The following is a 16,959-nucleotide window of genomic DNA, read 5'->3' on the forward strand; positions in this document are numbered from 1 at the left end:
AGGGTACCTCATAAAACCTGCCATTTCTTCACCTTAATGATACCTGTCACTTAAAAACTTCATTAAAAAGTTGCTTTGAAATAGAGTCATATTCTCCAAAAGCTTTCTTATAGTAGTACCGTATTTGCTCGATTATAAGACGAGGTTTTTTCCAGAGCAAATGTTCTGAAAAATACCCCTCGTCTTATAATCGAGGTCGTCTTCTAATCAGACCTCATTCTGCTTCGGCCGTGCTGCTTACCGGGCTTTGATCACAAGCAGCGTCTCTGCTATTAGCAGCAGGAGAACAGGAAGCTAGCACAGTCCTCACATAATCTACCTCCCCCCTCCTTCCTCTGGGGGCGGGGCCAGAGAAGTTGCTCGCACAGCCGGGCCCCTGCAGAAGTCTGCGAGTGGGAGATCTCCAGTTCAGGTAAGGGGGTGGGGGGTTTGAGCGTGTGTGTATGTGTGATTAATGGAATGAATGAGTATTTAAATGTTTGTGAATGAGTGTGTGTGTGTGTTATAGCATGGATGTGTAAGGGGGTGGGGGTGGTAGCATGGCATAGGGAGGCTGTAATCACACTTCTATCATCCCCAGGTTCCAGCATGTACTGGCTGCCTTGGCTTGATAGGAGTGTGATTGCTGTTAGCAGTATATATATATATATATATATATATATATATATATATCCAGAAATGCATTTTAACCCCTTATATGCCACTCAGCCTCATGATATGCCGTTTAACCCCCTATTTGCCAGAGTGGCATATAAGGGTATAAGGCATATCATGGGGCAGAGGGGCATATAGGGGGTTAAAAGACATATCATAGGGCACAGTGGCATATAGGAGGGTATAATACATTTATGGAGGCAGAGTGGCATATAGAGGGTTAAAAGGCACATCATGGGGCAGAGTGGCATATAGAGGGTTAAAAGGCACATCATGGGGCAGAGTGGCAAGCCTGGGGGCAGATGTGCATAACTGGGGGGGGCAGGTTGGCAAATAAAAGGAAATAAAAAATATATTTTTCTCAATCATAGCTTTTATTAAATATGAAAATTTGTTTACATGAATTAATATTTACTAGTAAAACTTTTTTCCTATAGGGTAGTCTTATATTCAGGCTTTTTGTTTTTTTTCCTAAATTAATATTTTGATTTTGGGGGGTCGTCTTATAATCAGGGTCGTCTTATAATCGAGCAAATACGGTATTACGTTACCGCAGTCTAACCTCCCATAACGACTTCCAGTACCAGTCCCATTGAAACTAGAGGACAAATGCCCATTCTGTGATGTCTGATATCGGTAGGCAGAACAGAGCAGTCCACAGGGAACAGAGACACAGCTGAACAAACTGTGCAAGAGTCTACAGAAAATGGAACATTTCTACGGGAAGAAGAATGTATTCAACAGTTGTACATAATAATTTAGGTACTTAGGAAAATTGGGGAAAAAAACATCTAGGCTCGACTGTGTACACTTCATTTCAAGGGTCCTTATACTAATTCTAACTGCAATTATGTGTCAATAACCCAGGCTATAAATAATATAAACAGGCTATAAATAATAACAGAGGAGATCAACCCAGTGTATGCAGTAAACTGAGAACAAAAAGGACTTTGTGTACCTGGTAGATACTGTAAAGCAGTGCATTAACACTGAAAATGTGTGTATTTTAAGTTAGAAATAGTAATGCTTAAATAAAACAGTGCGGTTAGTTAAACTCAGTTATTGCTTTCTTCATGAAAACTGAGAATATCAGAGATAATTTGCCTGAACTCCTGGGAAACAAACCCGAACAGCAATCTTATTCATTAAAATGTATGATACTGTTTAATTATGTTTGGTGAGGTCTAATCAAAAATTTCAGATTCTCCCATCAAGGGTTGCTGTCAACAAAGGTTGTATGTTGGTTGAGCTGTCAAGTTGGTCAGTGGGCATGATTTTTGAAAGATGATCAGTGCTGAGTAAACTAGACTACTTTGAATTCTAGATGTATGGTGGTTAGCTGGAAGCTCAGTAGAAATACCGTATTTGCTCGAAAAATACCCCTCGTCTTATAATCGAGGTCGTCTTCTAATCAGACCTCAAAAAAATGTCCGCTGGGGCCAGGCTGCTTACCGGTTCTTTGGTCGCGAGCAGCGTCTCTTCTAGCAGCAGGAGAACAGGAAGCTAGCAAAGTGTCACATGACTCTGCCTCCCCCCCTCCTTCCTCTGAGGGCGGGGCCAGAGAAGGTTATATGAACTGCATTTTCATAGATCTATTAGCTTTTGTGTTTAAAGTAAATACTCTCTTTTATTTCATTTTAGAAAGAGAAGTGGTAACAAATTTAAGGTTCATACAAAATTGCATCTCTCAAAGAAACATTTTTTAAAAAAATCATATACACTACCATTTAAATGTTTGGGGTCACTTTAAAATGTCCTTGTTTTGAAAGAAAAGTGCACTTTTTTCATTAAAAATACATTGCAAGCATTGTCAATGTGGTGAATGACTACTGTAGCTGGAAACAGCTGGCTTTTAATGGAATATCTTCATAAGCGTAGAGAGACCACTTATCAGCAACCATCACTCCTGTGATCAAACAGTACAGTTTGTTAGCTAATCCAACTTTAAGTTTAAAAGGCTTCTTGATCATTAGAAAACCCTTTTGTAATTATGTTAGCACTGTTAGAAAACTCCCTATTTTCCATGAAAACAGCTAAGTGACCCCAAACTTTTGAACATAATATATATATATATATATATATATATATATATATATATATATATAGTATCTCACAAAAGTGAGTACACCATTCACATTTTTGTAAATATTTTATTATATCTTTTCATGTGACAACATTGAAGAAATGACTCTCTGCTACAATGTAAAGTAGTGAGTGTACAGCCTGTATAACAGTGTAAATTTACTGCCCCCTCAAAATAACTCAACACACAGCCATTAAAGTCTACACCTTGGCAACAAAAGAGAGTACACCCCTAAGTGGAAATGTCCAAATTGGGCCCAATTAGCCATTTCCCCTCCCTGGTGTCATGTGACTCATTAGTGTTACAAGGTCTCAGGTGTGAATGGGGAGGAGGTGTGTTAAATTTGGTGTTATCGCTCTCACACTCTCTCATACTGGTCACTGGAATTTCAACATGGCACCTCACGCCAAAGAACTCTCTGAGGATCTGAAAAAAAAGAATTGCTGGTCTACATAAAGATGGCCTAGGCTATAAGAAGATTACCAAGACCCTGAAACTGAGCTGCAGCCCGGTGGGCAAGACCATACAGCAGTTTCAAAGGACAGGTTCCACTCAGAACAGGCCTCGTAATGGCCGACCAAAGAAGCTGAGTGCACGTGCTCAGCGTCATATACAGAGGTTGTCTTTGGGAACAGTATGAGTTCTGACAGCATTGCTGCAGAGGTTGAAGGGGTGGGGGTCAGCCTGTCAGTGCTCAGATCATACGCAGCACACTGCATCAAATTGGTCTGCATGGCTGTTGTCCCAGAAGGAAGCCTCTTCTAAAGATGATGCACAAGAAAGCCCGCAAGCAGTTTGCTTAAGACAAGCAGACTAAGGACATGGATTACTGGAACCATGTCCTGTGGTACGATGAGACCAAGATAAACTTATTTGGTTCGGATAGTGTCAAGCGTGTGTGGTGGCAACCAGGTGAGGAGTACAAAGACAAGTGTGTCTTGCCTACAGTCAAGCATGGTGGTTGGAGTGTCATGTCTGGGCCTGAGTGATGCCGGCACATCCACCAGCTCCATGATGTTGTCATGGAGGAGTGGAAGAGGACTCCATTGGCAACCTGTGAAGCTCTGGTGAACTCCATGCCAAAGAGGGTTAAGGCAGCACTGGAAAATAATGGTGGCCACAAGAAATATTGACACTTTGGGCCCAATTTGGACATTTCCACTTAGGGGTGTACTCACTTTTGTTGCCAAGGTTTAGACATTAATGGCTGTGTGTTGAGTTATTTTGAGGGGACAGCAAATGTACACTGTTATACAGGCTGTACACTCACTACTTTACACTGTAGCAGAGTGTCATTTCTTCAGTGTTGTCACATGAAAAGATATATAAATATTTACAAAAATGAGAGGGTTGTACTCACTTTTGTGAGATACTGTATATATGGATTACAGAACATACCCGTCTGGAATTCCGGACATTTTCTGGATTGTCTCTCACAGTCACTGTTAGCTTATACTCGGCTACTTTCTCTCGGTCTAGCTGGCGATTCACGTAGACTACTCCAGTCTGAAAATAAAAGTACAGAAGGTTCATAACATGAAATTGATTAATAAACAGAATTAAAAACATGATAAATTACCTAGCTGCAGGCTACTTTAAATGATATCTGAGACTTGTCTTGGAACACTATAATTAGATATCAAAATTGCCCTAAAAATTAAACCATTAAGTATCATTCACGTACAGTCTGTGCCAGCATTCTATTTTGGGCTTGTTGTGAGCTTCTTTAGATTGATTTTGTATAATGAAAACATACATATATCTTAAACATGTACTGACATGCACAGGTAAAAATACATCAAATGAAAATACAGGAATAGTTATGTCAAACAAGCTACAAAGGACATGAGTAGGAAAATGGGTTCAGGTTTTCTGCCTTGGTAAGATTAATTGCTAGCACAACACCAATAAGAGTTCAGAGTAAGTCACGATGGCTTATGTCCCCCGTACAGAGAAGAGATTTGATTTTATCGCTGTTTTCTATTAGCTCCTACATTTTTTGCATCAACGTACGTTTTCATTTATGTAAAACGTGTTCTCAGTGTTCCCTGCAGTTATGTTGAAGGTCAGAAGAGCATTACGCCCAGCGTCTGCATCACTAGCGAGAATCCGGGTAACAGGCGTTGATACAGGGGTGTTCTCGCTGATGGTAATATTTTGTGGAAGATTAAGAAGAACTGGATCATTATCGTTGATATCTAGCACACGTACTTCAACAACAACCTGAAATGAGAATAGAAGAGCAAGATGAACACGTTTTGTGGGGGTTACATTTATGTAACTAAGCCCTTTAAAGAGCTTGTGACTTTAACTATGACAGACAGCACTGTTGGGGTCATGTCCCTGAGCTGGGTTTGTGGGTGTGTTTATTCCCAGAAAGAACTGGAAGCTGCCATTCCCATGGCTTAATAATGAAATCCAATTTAGTTAGGAAAAAAATGCATTTATTTTGGGTCACCTTTATGAACATTTTTATAACATTTATGATGTATGCTGAGTACTATATTCTGAACACACAGATCCATTGTTTCTACCAGGCTTTGGGATGTTTTATGTACCCAGCATTAATTATGGACATTGAACTAGATTGTAAATTTACTTAGATGTAAATCAAAAACACAATCTGATACTGAGGAAAGATCCCCATGACACAAAAAGCACACTAGATGGGCTGAATGGTTGCCACCTGCCATTAAAGTCCATGTTTCTTTGTTTCAGTCCATACTATGCTGAAAACAACCTTACCGTAGAGCTGAATGGTGGATTTCCACGGTCTTTTGCCATGATAGTAATGTTATAAAAAGCTATATTCTCTCTATCAAGTTCATAATCCTTTCGAACTCGTAAATCTCCCTCCACTGAAGACACCACAAATTCTCCTGTCATATGAAAAAAAGATACATATGTAATTAGAATATACATGTAATGTTAGGCAAAGTTGGTGATGTCAGACAAAGTTTGTGATTCTAATTTGCAAGCAGTTATATTAGTTGACGTGAAAATGGGCCAAAAACTATTTGGACAAATCTTTCAGTTTGTTTTTGGCTCATTAGCTTTCAGGCAACAAATTTTGTTTCTTGCCCATTCAGGTCGGCTGAAAATTCAGTTGGAATTTTAGCTTTGGAACAAAATTTGGTGCCCACATTTCCTCTCTCACATTATTATTCACTCTCTAACGTTCTCTAAATGTTTCCATATCTTCTCTGCTGACGACTTCCACTCTGCCGACCACTTCAGCTACCACACCTTCTTATTCATCTTCTACTTCTCTCTTCTCTTCTATCTTCAATCTGCTATCATTTGTCCTCTCCCCAATCCTCCACTTGAACTCGGGCAATATGATGACGCTTGTGGTGATGTCTTCTCCCTCGATAAGAGGATCGGGGACAGGACGTCACCGCAATTTTGGTGGAAGTTCTATTGCTGAGTTTTATTCAGAGATGTGGACAAAGATAGAAAATAGCAGACTGGAGATTGAAGAGAAAAGAGAAGAGTAGGGAGAAGATGTGGAAGCAGAAGTGGACAGTAGTGAAAGTGGTTAGCAGAGAAGGTAGGGAAACATTTAGAGGGCGCGAGAGAATTAGAGTGTGACTTTTTGTTATAACATTGCGCCTCCTTTCAAATAAGCTTGTCTTTTGTACTTTTTAAATCCCATAAGTACTTAAATGTTTCTCGTACATTTCCCATCACTCTTCTTTCATCCAAGCTATACATATTAAGATCCCCTAGTCTTTGCTGATAATTTTCATCTTGCACACCAATTAACATTTGTGTATATTAAAAAAATAATAAAATAAAAAATAAAATCTTGTGTATAAAATCTTTGTGTATATTAAAAAAAACGAACAAAATAAAATCTTCCCAAACACTATATAAATACGTACAGGGCCCATACAAAGTGCTCCCCAAATAGAGGACTGCATTGGGAGGCGCGGGCGGTCAGGCACTGTACCTGCTGGTCCCGGTAATCCCCTGCAGTCCTGCAAGACTGCCTTCACTCTGCTCCCAGTGTCTCCTCTCTTGCTCCGCCCAGGAACAAAACTGAGTCACGTGATGTGATGTCACTTCCCGTGACTCCGCCTTGTTCCTGGGCGGAGCAAGAGAAAAGACTCTGTGAGGGAGCAACTCTAGGGCAACCTTGCAGGACTGCGCGGGAAATCTGCAGTTCAGGTAAGGAGGTGGGCTTGATTGGCCAGTGGAGGGAGCTGGCGGGAGTGGAACAGCCACAATGCGGTAGCGGGCAAAAAATCAGCGGGAGCGGGATTAAAAAGCAGTCCTGCGCAGGGCTCTATCTCCAAAGACCTCTTCATTCATAGAACATTACAAAGGACAAGAGGTCACTCGCTAAGACTTGAAGAAAGGAGATTTTGTCTACGACAGCATAGGGGATTTTTTACAGTAAGGACAATAAAAGTATGGAATTCACTGCTTGAAAGTGGTGCTAGCAAATACATTAGATGCCTTTAAAAGGGACCTGGATATTTTTTTTAATGAAGCAGAACATAGAGGACTATGTATGATAGCATAGGAATTAATATTTATTTAGTGCTTGTTGATCCAAGGAGGAAAAGGGTTGAGCTTGATGGATGCTAGTCTTTTCTCAACCTAAGCTACTATACTATACTATCTTTATGAGTTATGCTTTTCAACCACATATACAGTTGTGACAACAAGAAAGTACACACTCTTTGAATTCTATGGATTTACATATCAGGACATAATACCAATCATCTGTTCCTTAGCAGGTCTAAAAATTAGGTACAACCTCAGATTAACAACAACACCACATTACTGGAATTTTGGCCCGCTGTAATAATGTTTATGCACAGCTCACTTAAGGTCACGCCACAGCATTTCAATCGGATTGAGGTCTGGACTTTAACTGGGCCATTGTAACAACTTAATTCTTTTCATTTTCTGCCATTCTGTTGTAGATTTGGTAGTGGTATTTGGATCATTGTCCTGTTGCATGACCCAATCTCAGCCAAGCTTTAGCTGTCGGACTAATGGCCTTACATTTGACTCTAGGATACTTTTGTATACAGAGGAGTTCATGGTTGACTGTAAGGTACCCAGGTTTTGTGGCTGGAAAACAAGCCCAAATCATCACCCCTCCACTACTGTGCTTGACAGTTGATATGAGGTGTATGTGCTGATATGCTGTATGCTCCATATGCCCTGTGCATTATGGAGACAAAGGACATTGTTGCAGGAGACTTGTTGTTTGTTGAAATGCGAGTTTGCAAACCTAAGCCATGCTGCTATGTTCTTTTTAGAGAGAAGAGGCTTTCTCCTGACAACCCTTCCAAACAAACCATACGTGTTCAGTCTTTTTCTAACTGTACTGTCACTCCACCTGGATCTGCAGATTGTGAACAAAAAAACTACTAGGACCATCATAATGTATAAAAATACTTATTAGAGGTAGGTCCAGGGGTATCTTTAAGGTTTTGATTATCGCAAGACTGGCAGAGACACAACACATTTCATAGTAAAACCATCATACTGATAGGCAGGCACATTTCAGTAGATAGGGACTGTAACATCTTCCACGTAGAGCCCTGCGCGGGATGGCTATTTTTAATCCCGCTCCTGCCCACTCCCACTGATTTTTTGCCCGGTCCCGCAACGTGGGTGTTCCACTCTCGCCATTTGTGGGCAATCACGCCCACCTCCTTACCTGAACTGCAGAGTTCCCGCGCAGTCCCGCAAGGCTGCCTTCTCGCTGCTCCCTCACAGTGTCTCTTCTCTTGCTCCACCCAGGAACAAGGCTGAGTCATGGGAAGTGACATCACATCATGTGACTCCATTTTGTTCCTGGGCAGAGCAAGATAGGAGACACCGTAAGGAAGCAGCAAGAAGGCAGCCTTGCACAGGATTATCGGGACCCACAGGTACAGTGCCTGACCGCCCACAGCACCAGCAAGACCACCCGCAAGTTTTTTTTCCAGTGGGACCCACCTTCCAATGCAGTCCTCTACTTCCATGCACTGATACACAAAAATGATGCGCTACTTTCTGTAACAACTCTTCCCTATTATTTAGCAATATGTATGTATTCAGTTTGTAGAATTTATAAGTTCCTGTTTCTACACAGTTTATGTTCTTAAAGCTATTTCTGAATAGTTTGCTACCTCTGACCATGAGACCATTAGGTTAACAATAGTTCATTTTACATTTTCTATTATCCAAGGCCAGCTGGTTGCAGCAGGAAAGTGCCAAAAGGCAAATTATCTTGGTATTAAGAAGTGTGCCTTAAAACATTCCTCCCACATATACAGAATGTACAAAACTGTATTTGTATTCTAAACAGATTTACAATTTAAGGGCATTCTTTGCTAAAAAAACATTGCCTGATTAGTGCTGAGATACCGCTCAAGTTTTTTGTACTCATGCGCTATATATATTGTAGCAGAATTGCCTGATTACAGACAAGAAACTCCAAACACCAGCAGATTAAAAGCAAAATGTGGTTTATTTTAGCTTTCTGTAAGGTCCACAGTGTTGCAGTATAAATAAACAAAACAAAATCCTACTCCATCTTGGAGACTATCTATACAAGATTCTTATCTCACTAACTAACCGGCCAGCTAATCCAGTCCCAGTCATCAAAGTAGTAGCAGCACAACACTAGTTTGTTTGGACCCTACCTTTTTATAAAGGTCTGAGGGCCTCTGGCTTGACTGCCTCTCTGCCTGTTTCAGACAACTAATGCCTCTAACAGCCGCCCTTTAAACCCCTCAGTGCAGGTTAATTAGTTCCACCTGCTGACTTCCAGCAATTAACCCCTTCATGCTGGGAATATTGAGCGTTCCAACCTGCCACTGATATAGACAGACTCCATTACCTTGCCACAATATATATATATTTAATGCAACTATACTATTTCTGTAACCCATGTTAAGCAACTTGTAACCTTAAGCAACATGTTAATAATAATAATAATATAAGAAACAATTTCACTGTGAGTATGGTGAATGAAGGGACATATTTAGGTCTAATAAGGCAAAATGTGTTGTCCTTTGGAAAGTGTACTTTTTACTGTCGTTAAATATATTTTAGAAATATTGGAATAGCTTTCCAGCTACTGTGCTTAAGGGAACTGACCGCAATGCTGAACATAAGATAAGAACCTAAGTTAAACTTACTGTAGGTTTGAAAAATGACCATATGGCCACCTTAGTAAAGTATGAGATACATTTTCAATAGCCAAAGGAGGACAATGTGCTGCTCAAATATGTCACTTTGCAACCTACTAATAGCTATTTAAGTTGCTAGGTAAGGAAGAATTGGAAGAATAATGCAACTTAACTTATTTATACAATTTAAAGGGACATGCATATGATAGGCTTGTGAATCCTTCACATTAACATTCGCTTTACTTTTCCTAAAGCTCCTTGGCTTGAAGGAGATGTGTTTGGCCAAATGTTCGCCAGTGTGCACATGCGCTATGCTCATCTCCAGCCAGCCCCAAGGTCTAATTAGACCCCTACATTCTTGTGTATAAGTGTCAGTGATTGGCAAAGGGGGGGGGGGGGTAAAAGCAATGCAGCTTCTCTCAAAGGAATGTGCTTTTTTCCCCTAATGTTCAGCTAACAAATGTTTATTAAATTACTTAATGTACTGGCGTGTAGCTTTAAGTATAAACAAGTTTTAGACTAAACACAGGTTTGCAGAACAGTCACAGTCAAATCCACTAAACCTTCTGAGCGCCTAGAAAACAGGGACATCAGTCCAAAAAAAAGGGAACTGTGATCCCAAATATAGACTGCCCCCATTAAAGAGAGCATAAGGGAACTATAAATAGCCACGAGTATAACTTCTCTCTTGTAATTTGCTATTTTCTGCACAAGGACATAATGTTCTTTTATTGCTTTGAATTACCTTAAAATACCTAGTACTTGTGGATAAGGTAAATACGGTAATATAACCAGCACTAGAAGAACAAAAGATGATCTAATTATACCAATGTATCCCCTCCTGTTGGGTATTCATCTTCTCCATAGGACAGGACAAAAGAAAAAACTACAAGGTAACGTCTTGTAGATGTCATTAAACATTTCAATAGTAATTATTTTATTACATTGCATGGCATGTAAAATATATGTTCAAATGAAGCACTGGTGGATTGTTACTGACAGCAAACCAGACATGCAGAAAAGTTGCATAAGTTCATGGTTGCATAAGTTGTTCCTTATTTATGTGCCTTCTCAAAAGATGTTGAAACCTACCAAGTTCCTGACAAAAAAATACAAAACGTGAAAGCAGAATGAACAGTACTCGCTAAAGTCAAATACTACATTTTTTCATGGTAACCAACCCACTCCCATGCATTGGGGCACCCTTTACCCAATTCTCAATGACACAGTATTTTTATTTTTTATGGTAAAAACAAAAGTTTTTGTGTCGAGGGATATCAGTTATGGGACTTGTCGTGTTGAAGATGCCTGTATACCTGTGAGACTAACTGTGGTCACATGCTGGAAATTACCAAGTAGCGCAGAATGTGCTATAAAAGTATATTTTACTAATTGTATGTAAAAAAAAACACTGCTGGGAAAAGATGTAGCAGTTTGATGACACTTGGGCTTTTGAATCAGACACCATAAACACCATAGACACCGAAGGATAAAAAAATACAGTAAACCAGGCAGTTATGAGTTAACAGAAATAGACACCTGTGTGGTTATTACAGGTATTAGGGAAAAAAATAACTTGTATGCTATTAAACACAACTGGTATGAGCAGGGGTTGCTGTAAATGTCTTTTTAACTATTGATGGACATACTGAGCAACTTTCAGCAATCACACCTTTCGCAATACCTTGGGATTATAGGAGAGAAGGTGGGATGTCTTTTAGTCTAGAGACAGCTTTATATCAATATTAATGTTTATCTTCAGTTGCAATGGAGATCATATAACATTTAAGTGTTGATTTAAAGATTACCAGGGTGATCAATTGTTTAGGGCCATGTTTAGGCTTGGACCTGAGAACTTGGTGCTTGCCCACACCTCTGTAGCTACAGGAACTTTCTGTTGTAGATAGGTGTAATGAAGACTTAGATACTACCTACTTGATCTCCAACAATCTAGGCACACCTGTCATTTCATTTGTGCTCTATTACTAATTAGTCATTAGGGGGCTGCCAATATAACCTTGCTGCTCCTGGCATTCAGCGACCCTGCCTTTCTTGTGATTCCTTCTTGCTGACCCAGCTTGTCTCTAATGCTTCATTTCTTGTGAAGTCTACAGTAGTGACCCAGCTTGTCTCCTTCTAAAGCTACCAAGGCCTCTCCTAGTTTCTACTCAAAGCTAGGGACTCATTCCCTGTTAGAGGGCATTGCCTAGTGCATGAATCCGTCCCTGCATCTGAAGTTCAACCTAATCCAACATCCAGAACCTTGACAAACCTGAAGCAAAGGGCATAGCAGCTCCAGCCCAGTCCTATCTTTGGGGCCCACAGCAGCTGTTCCTTGGGTCTTCTTAACAGATATACTGAACCTTTTAAGTATTTACAGGAGAGAGTGAAAAACAAAAGCTAACTTTTGTTATAACAACTAAAGTACCAAGACGATCTAACACTGCTAAAACTGGGAACAGGAGCAGTTGCTAATGATAGTATGTAATTTTAAAAATACAAGGTATACCTACTTACAACGTACATTCAACAAGATCCAGGGACAAGGTACAAAACAATCAGAACTGGTATAGTTAAAAATGAACTCTTGGCCATCTCTGTAACTACTGTACTGTGGTTGAGAGGAAGTAGTGCAGGAAATTACTGTAGTGGAGTAACAGGTTTTGAAATGACAGTGAATATCTTTATCTAAACAAATATTAATACATACATATCATAGTACTGTTCTATCTGAAACGCAGAATCCAGGGTTCCTTTTATACTCAAGCACTGATGAGTAGGAGAGATATTCAGTGATATTTACACTGACAGTAGGGGGCACCAGGGAGCCCACTAGGGATGGCTTTGGTGTGATAACTTAAAACTTTCACAATATATCATGAACATGTACCTGCTGATTATACATCATACTTTAAAATAAGAATGAAATAAAGAGACATCACCCAGCTGTCATGCTCACCCAAAAGGTCACCTCCAACAATGCTGTATTCCACCTGACCATTGAGACCAGCATCTAGATCAATAGCCTTAAATGTCGACACTCTGGGACCTGGTTGTCCTTCAGTGATCTGAAAGGGTCCCTCATACGCCTTTGGAAATGTAGGCCAATTGTCATTAATATCATTTACATTAACTATGACCTGTAATGATGAAACAACAATGTGGTATTATGAAACAGATAATATCTTTCAGGTTTAAAATATTACACAAAGAATCAGGAGGGGGATAAGTACTGCTTGCAAAAAAGAGTAGGGCTTTTTTTTGGCTGTGCTTGAGACATTAGTTTTTGGTAAAAAAAAAAAATCTGGTAAAATGATCCACCATTTCAATACACTGCAGATCCCGGAAACCAATTTTATTTTTTTCATTCAAGTAAAAGGTGCAAAACAACTGGTGGTGAGTTGACAACCTATTTTTAATAGACGTGGCCAACGGTAGCTAAACTACAAAACTCATGAGTCTCAGTCAGCCTTTGATGTTTTCGTGATAACTCTAGTAGCCTTGGTGTATTATTTATTTCACAAATTTATGTTGGAACAGAGTAATGAATGAGAAAAGGTTCTTCAGAAATTTGCCCTGTTTTAATAAAAATAAATAAGCCAACAAGTAAATAAAAATGGACAGGATCTAAATAGTATTCCCACATACCGTAGCTGTTGAAGTGAAACGGCGCAAAGGAAGAGGACATTGATCTGTAGCTGTCACTACCAGCGTGTAACGGCCCAGGCAAACCTCATAATCCAGCTCCTTTACTGCGCGGATCAAACCCTAGTTGTAAATAATATTTATTATTATATTTTAGGCACATCTATAACTTTACAACAATCACTCCATCCAGTATTGTGTTTTGGTGCTAGCATTTCGTAAATTCAAAGTAATTTAGCAACATAACAATACTGCGTTCACATATTGACACGTTTATGCATGGTTGAAAATTTGAACGCAAAGGCATTTAGTCGAAATAATTAGAAATTAAATGTTGTTTTGTGGCTAATAGCAAGTATTTGACGTTGTAGTATATTATTAGGATGGTAACATTGTTTCTGATTACTTTATAAGCCAGCATTTGTGGAATTATATAAAAGGCGTTTATGTGGAAAACAAGAACATATTTTCAAGATGTAGAATTTAAACCACAGGCCAGATGCTTTGGGAACTAAATATAGTGACTTTATGAAGCAATACGCTGAATAGTGACTATGCCCCATGACCCTTAACAAGACTTTTTATAGCTTTACTTGTAGTAGGATACAAAAACTTTTTGCAATTTTGGGGAAATAGCTTAAAGTAGTACAGTCCAAAAATTGCCTTTACTGCATTGATCAAAACCTAGTTATAAATAATAATTATTATAACACAACCCAAAAACTTAATATTAGATTTTTAAAAAAATCATAAGGGTAGAATAACATAACACTCAACTGCTATTTGTTTATTCTACTTGTTTTTGTTGTTGTTCTGAATTTCAATATTTTTCATGCACAATGCAGGTACTTCTCAGATGAGTAAATGTGGTTTTTAACCACAAATTACTCTTCAGAATTAGGAGAAAACGGGTTGCACTGTAGCTAAAGTCTGATGACAAATTTTGAGAACCAATGCTCTAACCAACAAAAAACAGGTAGTAAAATGAGAGAAAATAACAGAATTGTTCTTACTGTTGCCCTGTCAATGCTAAAGGTATTCTGGAGGTTGCCACTGATGATCGAGTAAGAAACAGTGCCATTGGGGCCCTCATCGTGGTCTATAGCTTTGATGGTGATTATGACAGAGTTAAGGGTAAGAGGACCCTCATCCAAAGTGACCTCATATGGCAGCCTTTGAAACTCAGGGGCATTGTCGTTTTCATCCAGAACAGTCACGTTTACCGTTGTTGTTGTCTGAAAATAAAATGAAAAGCTAATATAATTATTGTGTAAGTAGACAGAATTCAAAATGTACCTTAGTTTTTTATCTTGTGAGTAATGGAAGTGTCTAGTACAAGTTTTCTCATTTAAGGGGTTTTATTTTATTTAAAAAAAAAAAGAGCCGGGCAGATTGGATACTCCACTTTTATAAAACAGACTAAAAATTGCATTTCAGTATATCCCATTATGAAATATTGCAAGAACACAATCCACTGGGAGATGTACCCTGTCCAATAACAAATTGCTAACGCTCTCGTAATCCGAGAAACGGCATTCCTGAATAAAAATACATACGATATGTGGAAATCATGGAGGTGAAAACAGACAAACTTATTATGTATGAAATATCAGCACAGTTCCTTTATGTAAGTGCATTGTACTTTGAACATTTCTGCAGACATTTACGTGTGTTTTATTTTGGGGCTTGTGGGGCTTGTCATCATGCTAATAGTAAAAGTAAACCATGAGTGCAATGATTTATAACCGTGAGCTGATTTGTGCAGGGCCCTCCTCACCTTTGGTTTCTGTAATTCCAAATTGTGATATGAAGCATTACTTGTTATGTTTACCCACTGTACAGCATGACGGGATATGAAAGCACTATATAATACTAGCAACATACATGCTTTGAATGAATGAAGTATTTGATTTCTTTTCCAAGTAATATGCCTACTTTAAGTTGAATGAAGATCTGACCTTTAGTAGAAATGTAGATTTTTGTCATGTTTTTCGCACTTTTCTTGATGGGTCACCCCTGATTTATTCATTTCATTCCTGGGTAAGGGACATGGGTGAATGCTGCCCTTTATCAGCCTTAGTAGTCCAGCAGTAGTACATAACTCACCATTTTCTGCAGCCCTCCACATGACAGATGAATCAAGTAAGGACAAGTGAATCAACTAATTACTTATGAAAACACATTATATATTATTTCATAGGATACTCTGTTCTGACCTTCACTGATCTTTGCTACAACATATTTTTTCATGTTTTTTTTGGGGGGGGGGTTGGAGGTTATTGTAGGTTCCTGAGAAGAATGTATTTCAAGATATTTTTCTTACGTTCATTAATATTTGTATTTGTCAAAAATATAAATACGGTATCTGAAAAAAAGTGTTTTCTATCCAGCAAAAAAAGTCTATCATTTATATGGATGATTTGAATGATAATAATACATACATTGACAAATAGCCATAATATTTTGGATGGAAAGAGTCTAAAATCCTTGGATACAAAGGGGGTTAAGGCCGACTGTCTCACAAGGAAGCAAACAAAGACAATAACAAAGCCCTTAATTAGTTAATTGTGTAAGTGTGATCACAAATCAAGGCAAATATTCAGCATTCAACTGCAAATCAAAGAGTATCTTCTGTTATTAAACATAAATTAATTCACCATGAACAACAACAGAGCACATAAACATCAAGCCTAGAGAAGAACTGAAAGGAGAAATCACTACTTTGCATACCCAAAATCCAAGCTATTCAGCATACTGTGTGCCATGATACTGATACTTTGCTTACAATACATACGCCACATAGATTAACACATGATAAAACATGACACAAACAAATATACAAATATTATATATGCCATTTGCCACACAATTCATTAATACGTAATTAAATTAGCTGAGTTAATTATTTAAATGTTATACTATTAATGAAAGTGGGTACGCAAGTCAAAAGAAAGTCTACGCAAAGTCTCTCTTTTGACACTGGAGACAGACACTCATTTAACCCCTTAATGACAAAGCCCGTACGGGCTCAAAATGCATTGTTTTCAATGGGTTTAGGGACCGCTCATTGTCCTTAAGGGGTTAAGGAAATGTCTTACCAAATCTAATGTCTAACTGATTTTTTTGCACATCTTTAATAACTGTATTTAGTTCTCCACTTGTTCTTGACGCTTGTTAGATGTAACAGAGTATGTCTTGTTAGAACTGGATGGGGGGACATGGATATCACTACTTATTCAAATTCACCAAGGTCCCCTGTTTCTAATGGAACTATGCAAATGACCCTAACAAACAAAAAGCTTCCTATTAATCGCCTCTTAATATACTGCTGTCCTCAGACAGTGGATGACCTTTCAATCTAAAATAATATAAAGAGGTCCTTCATGATAGGGTTGAACAGCTTTATTTTTTTCCCGCAATAGATGCCAATAATGAAGT

General features: G+C 38.8%; 1 protein-coding gene across 1 annotated transcript in view; it reads right to left on the reverse strand.

Annotated features, from left to right (window-relative positions):
• CDH23 (cadherin related 23) overlaps window positions 1–16,959 on the reverse strand; it is a 357,384-nt gene that overhangs the window by 40,830 nt on the left and 299,595 nt on the right. The window contains exons 37-42 of the mRNA XM_053451249.1: window positions 14,535–14,756; window positions 13,525–13,644; window positions 12,836–13,016; window positions 5,483–5,616; window positions 4,751–4,960; window positions 4,136–4,243 (exon numbers count right to left, since the gene is read on the reverse strand). Coding sequence (XP_053307224.1) covers window positions 4,136–4,243; window positions 4,751–4,960; window positions 5,483–5,616; window positions 12,836–13,016; window positions 13,525–13,644; window positions 14,535–14,756 — 975 coding nt within the window. The remainder of the gene's footprint in view (window positions 1–4,135; window positions 4,244–4,750; window positions 4,961–5,482; window positions 5,617–12,835; window positions 13,017–13,524; window positions 13,645–14,534; window positions 14,757–16,959) is intronic.

The sequence above is a fragment of the Spea bombifrons genome, chromosome 11 (assembly GCF_027358695.1).
Source record: "Spea bombifrons isolate aSpeBom1 chromosome 11, aSpeBom1.2.pri, whole genome shotgun sequence".
NCBI lineage: Eukaryota > Metazoa > Chordata > Amphibia > Anura > Pelobatidae > Spea > Spea bombifrons.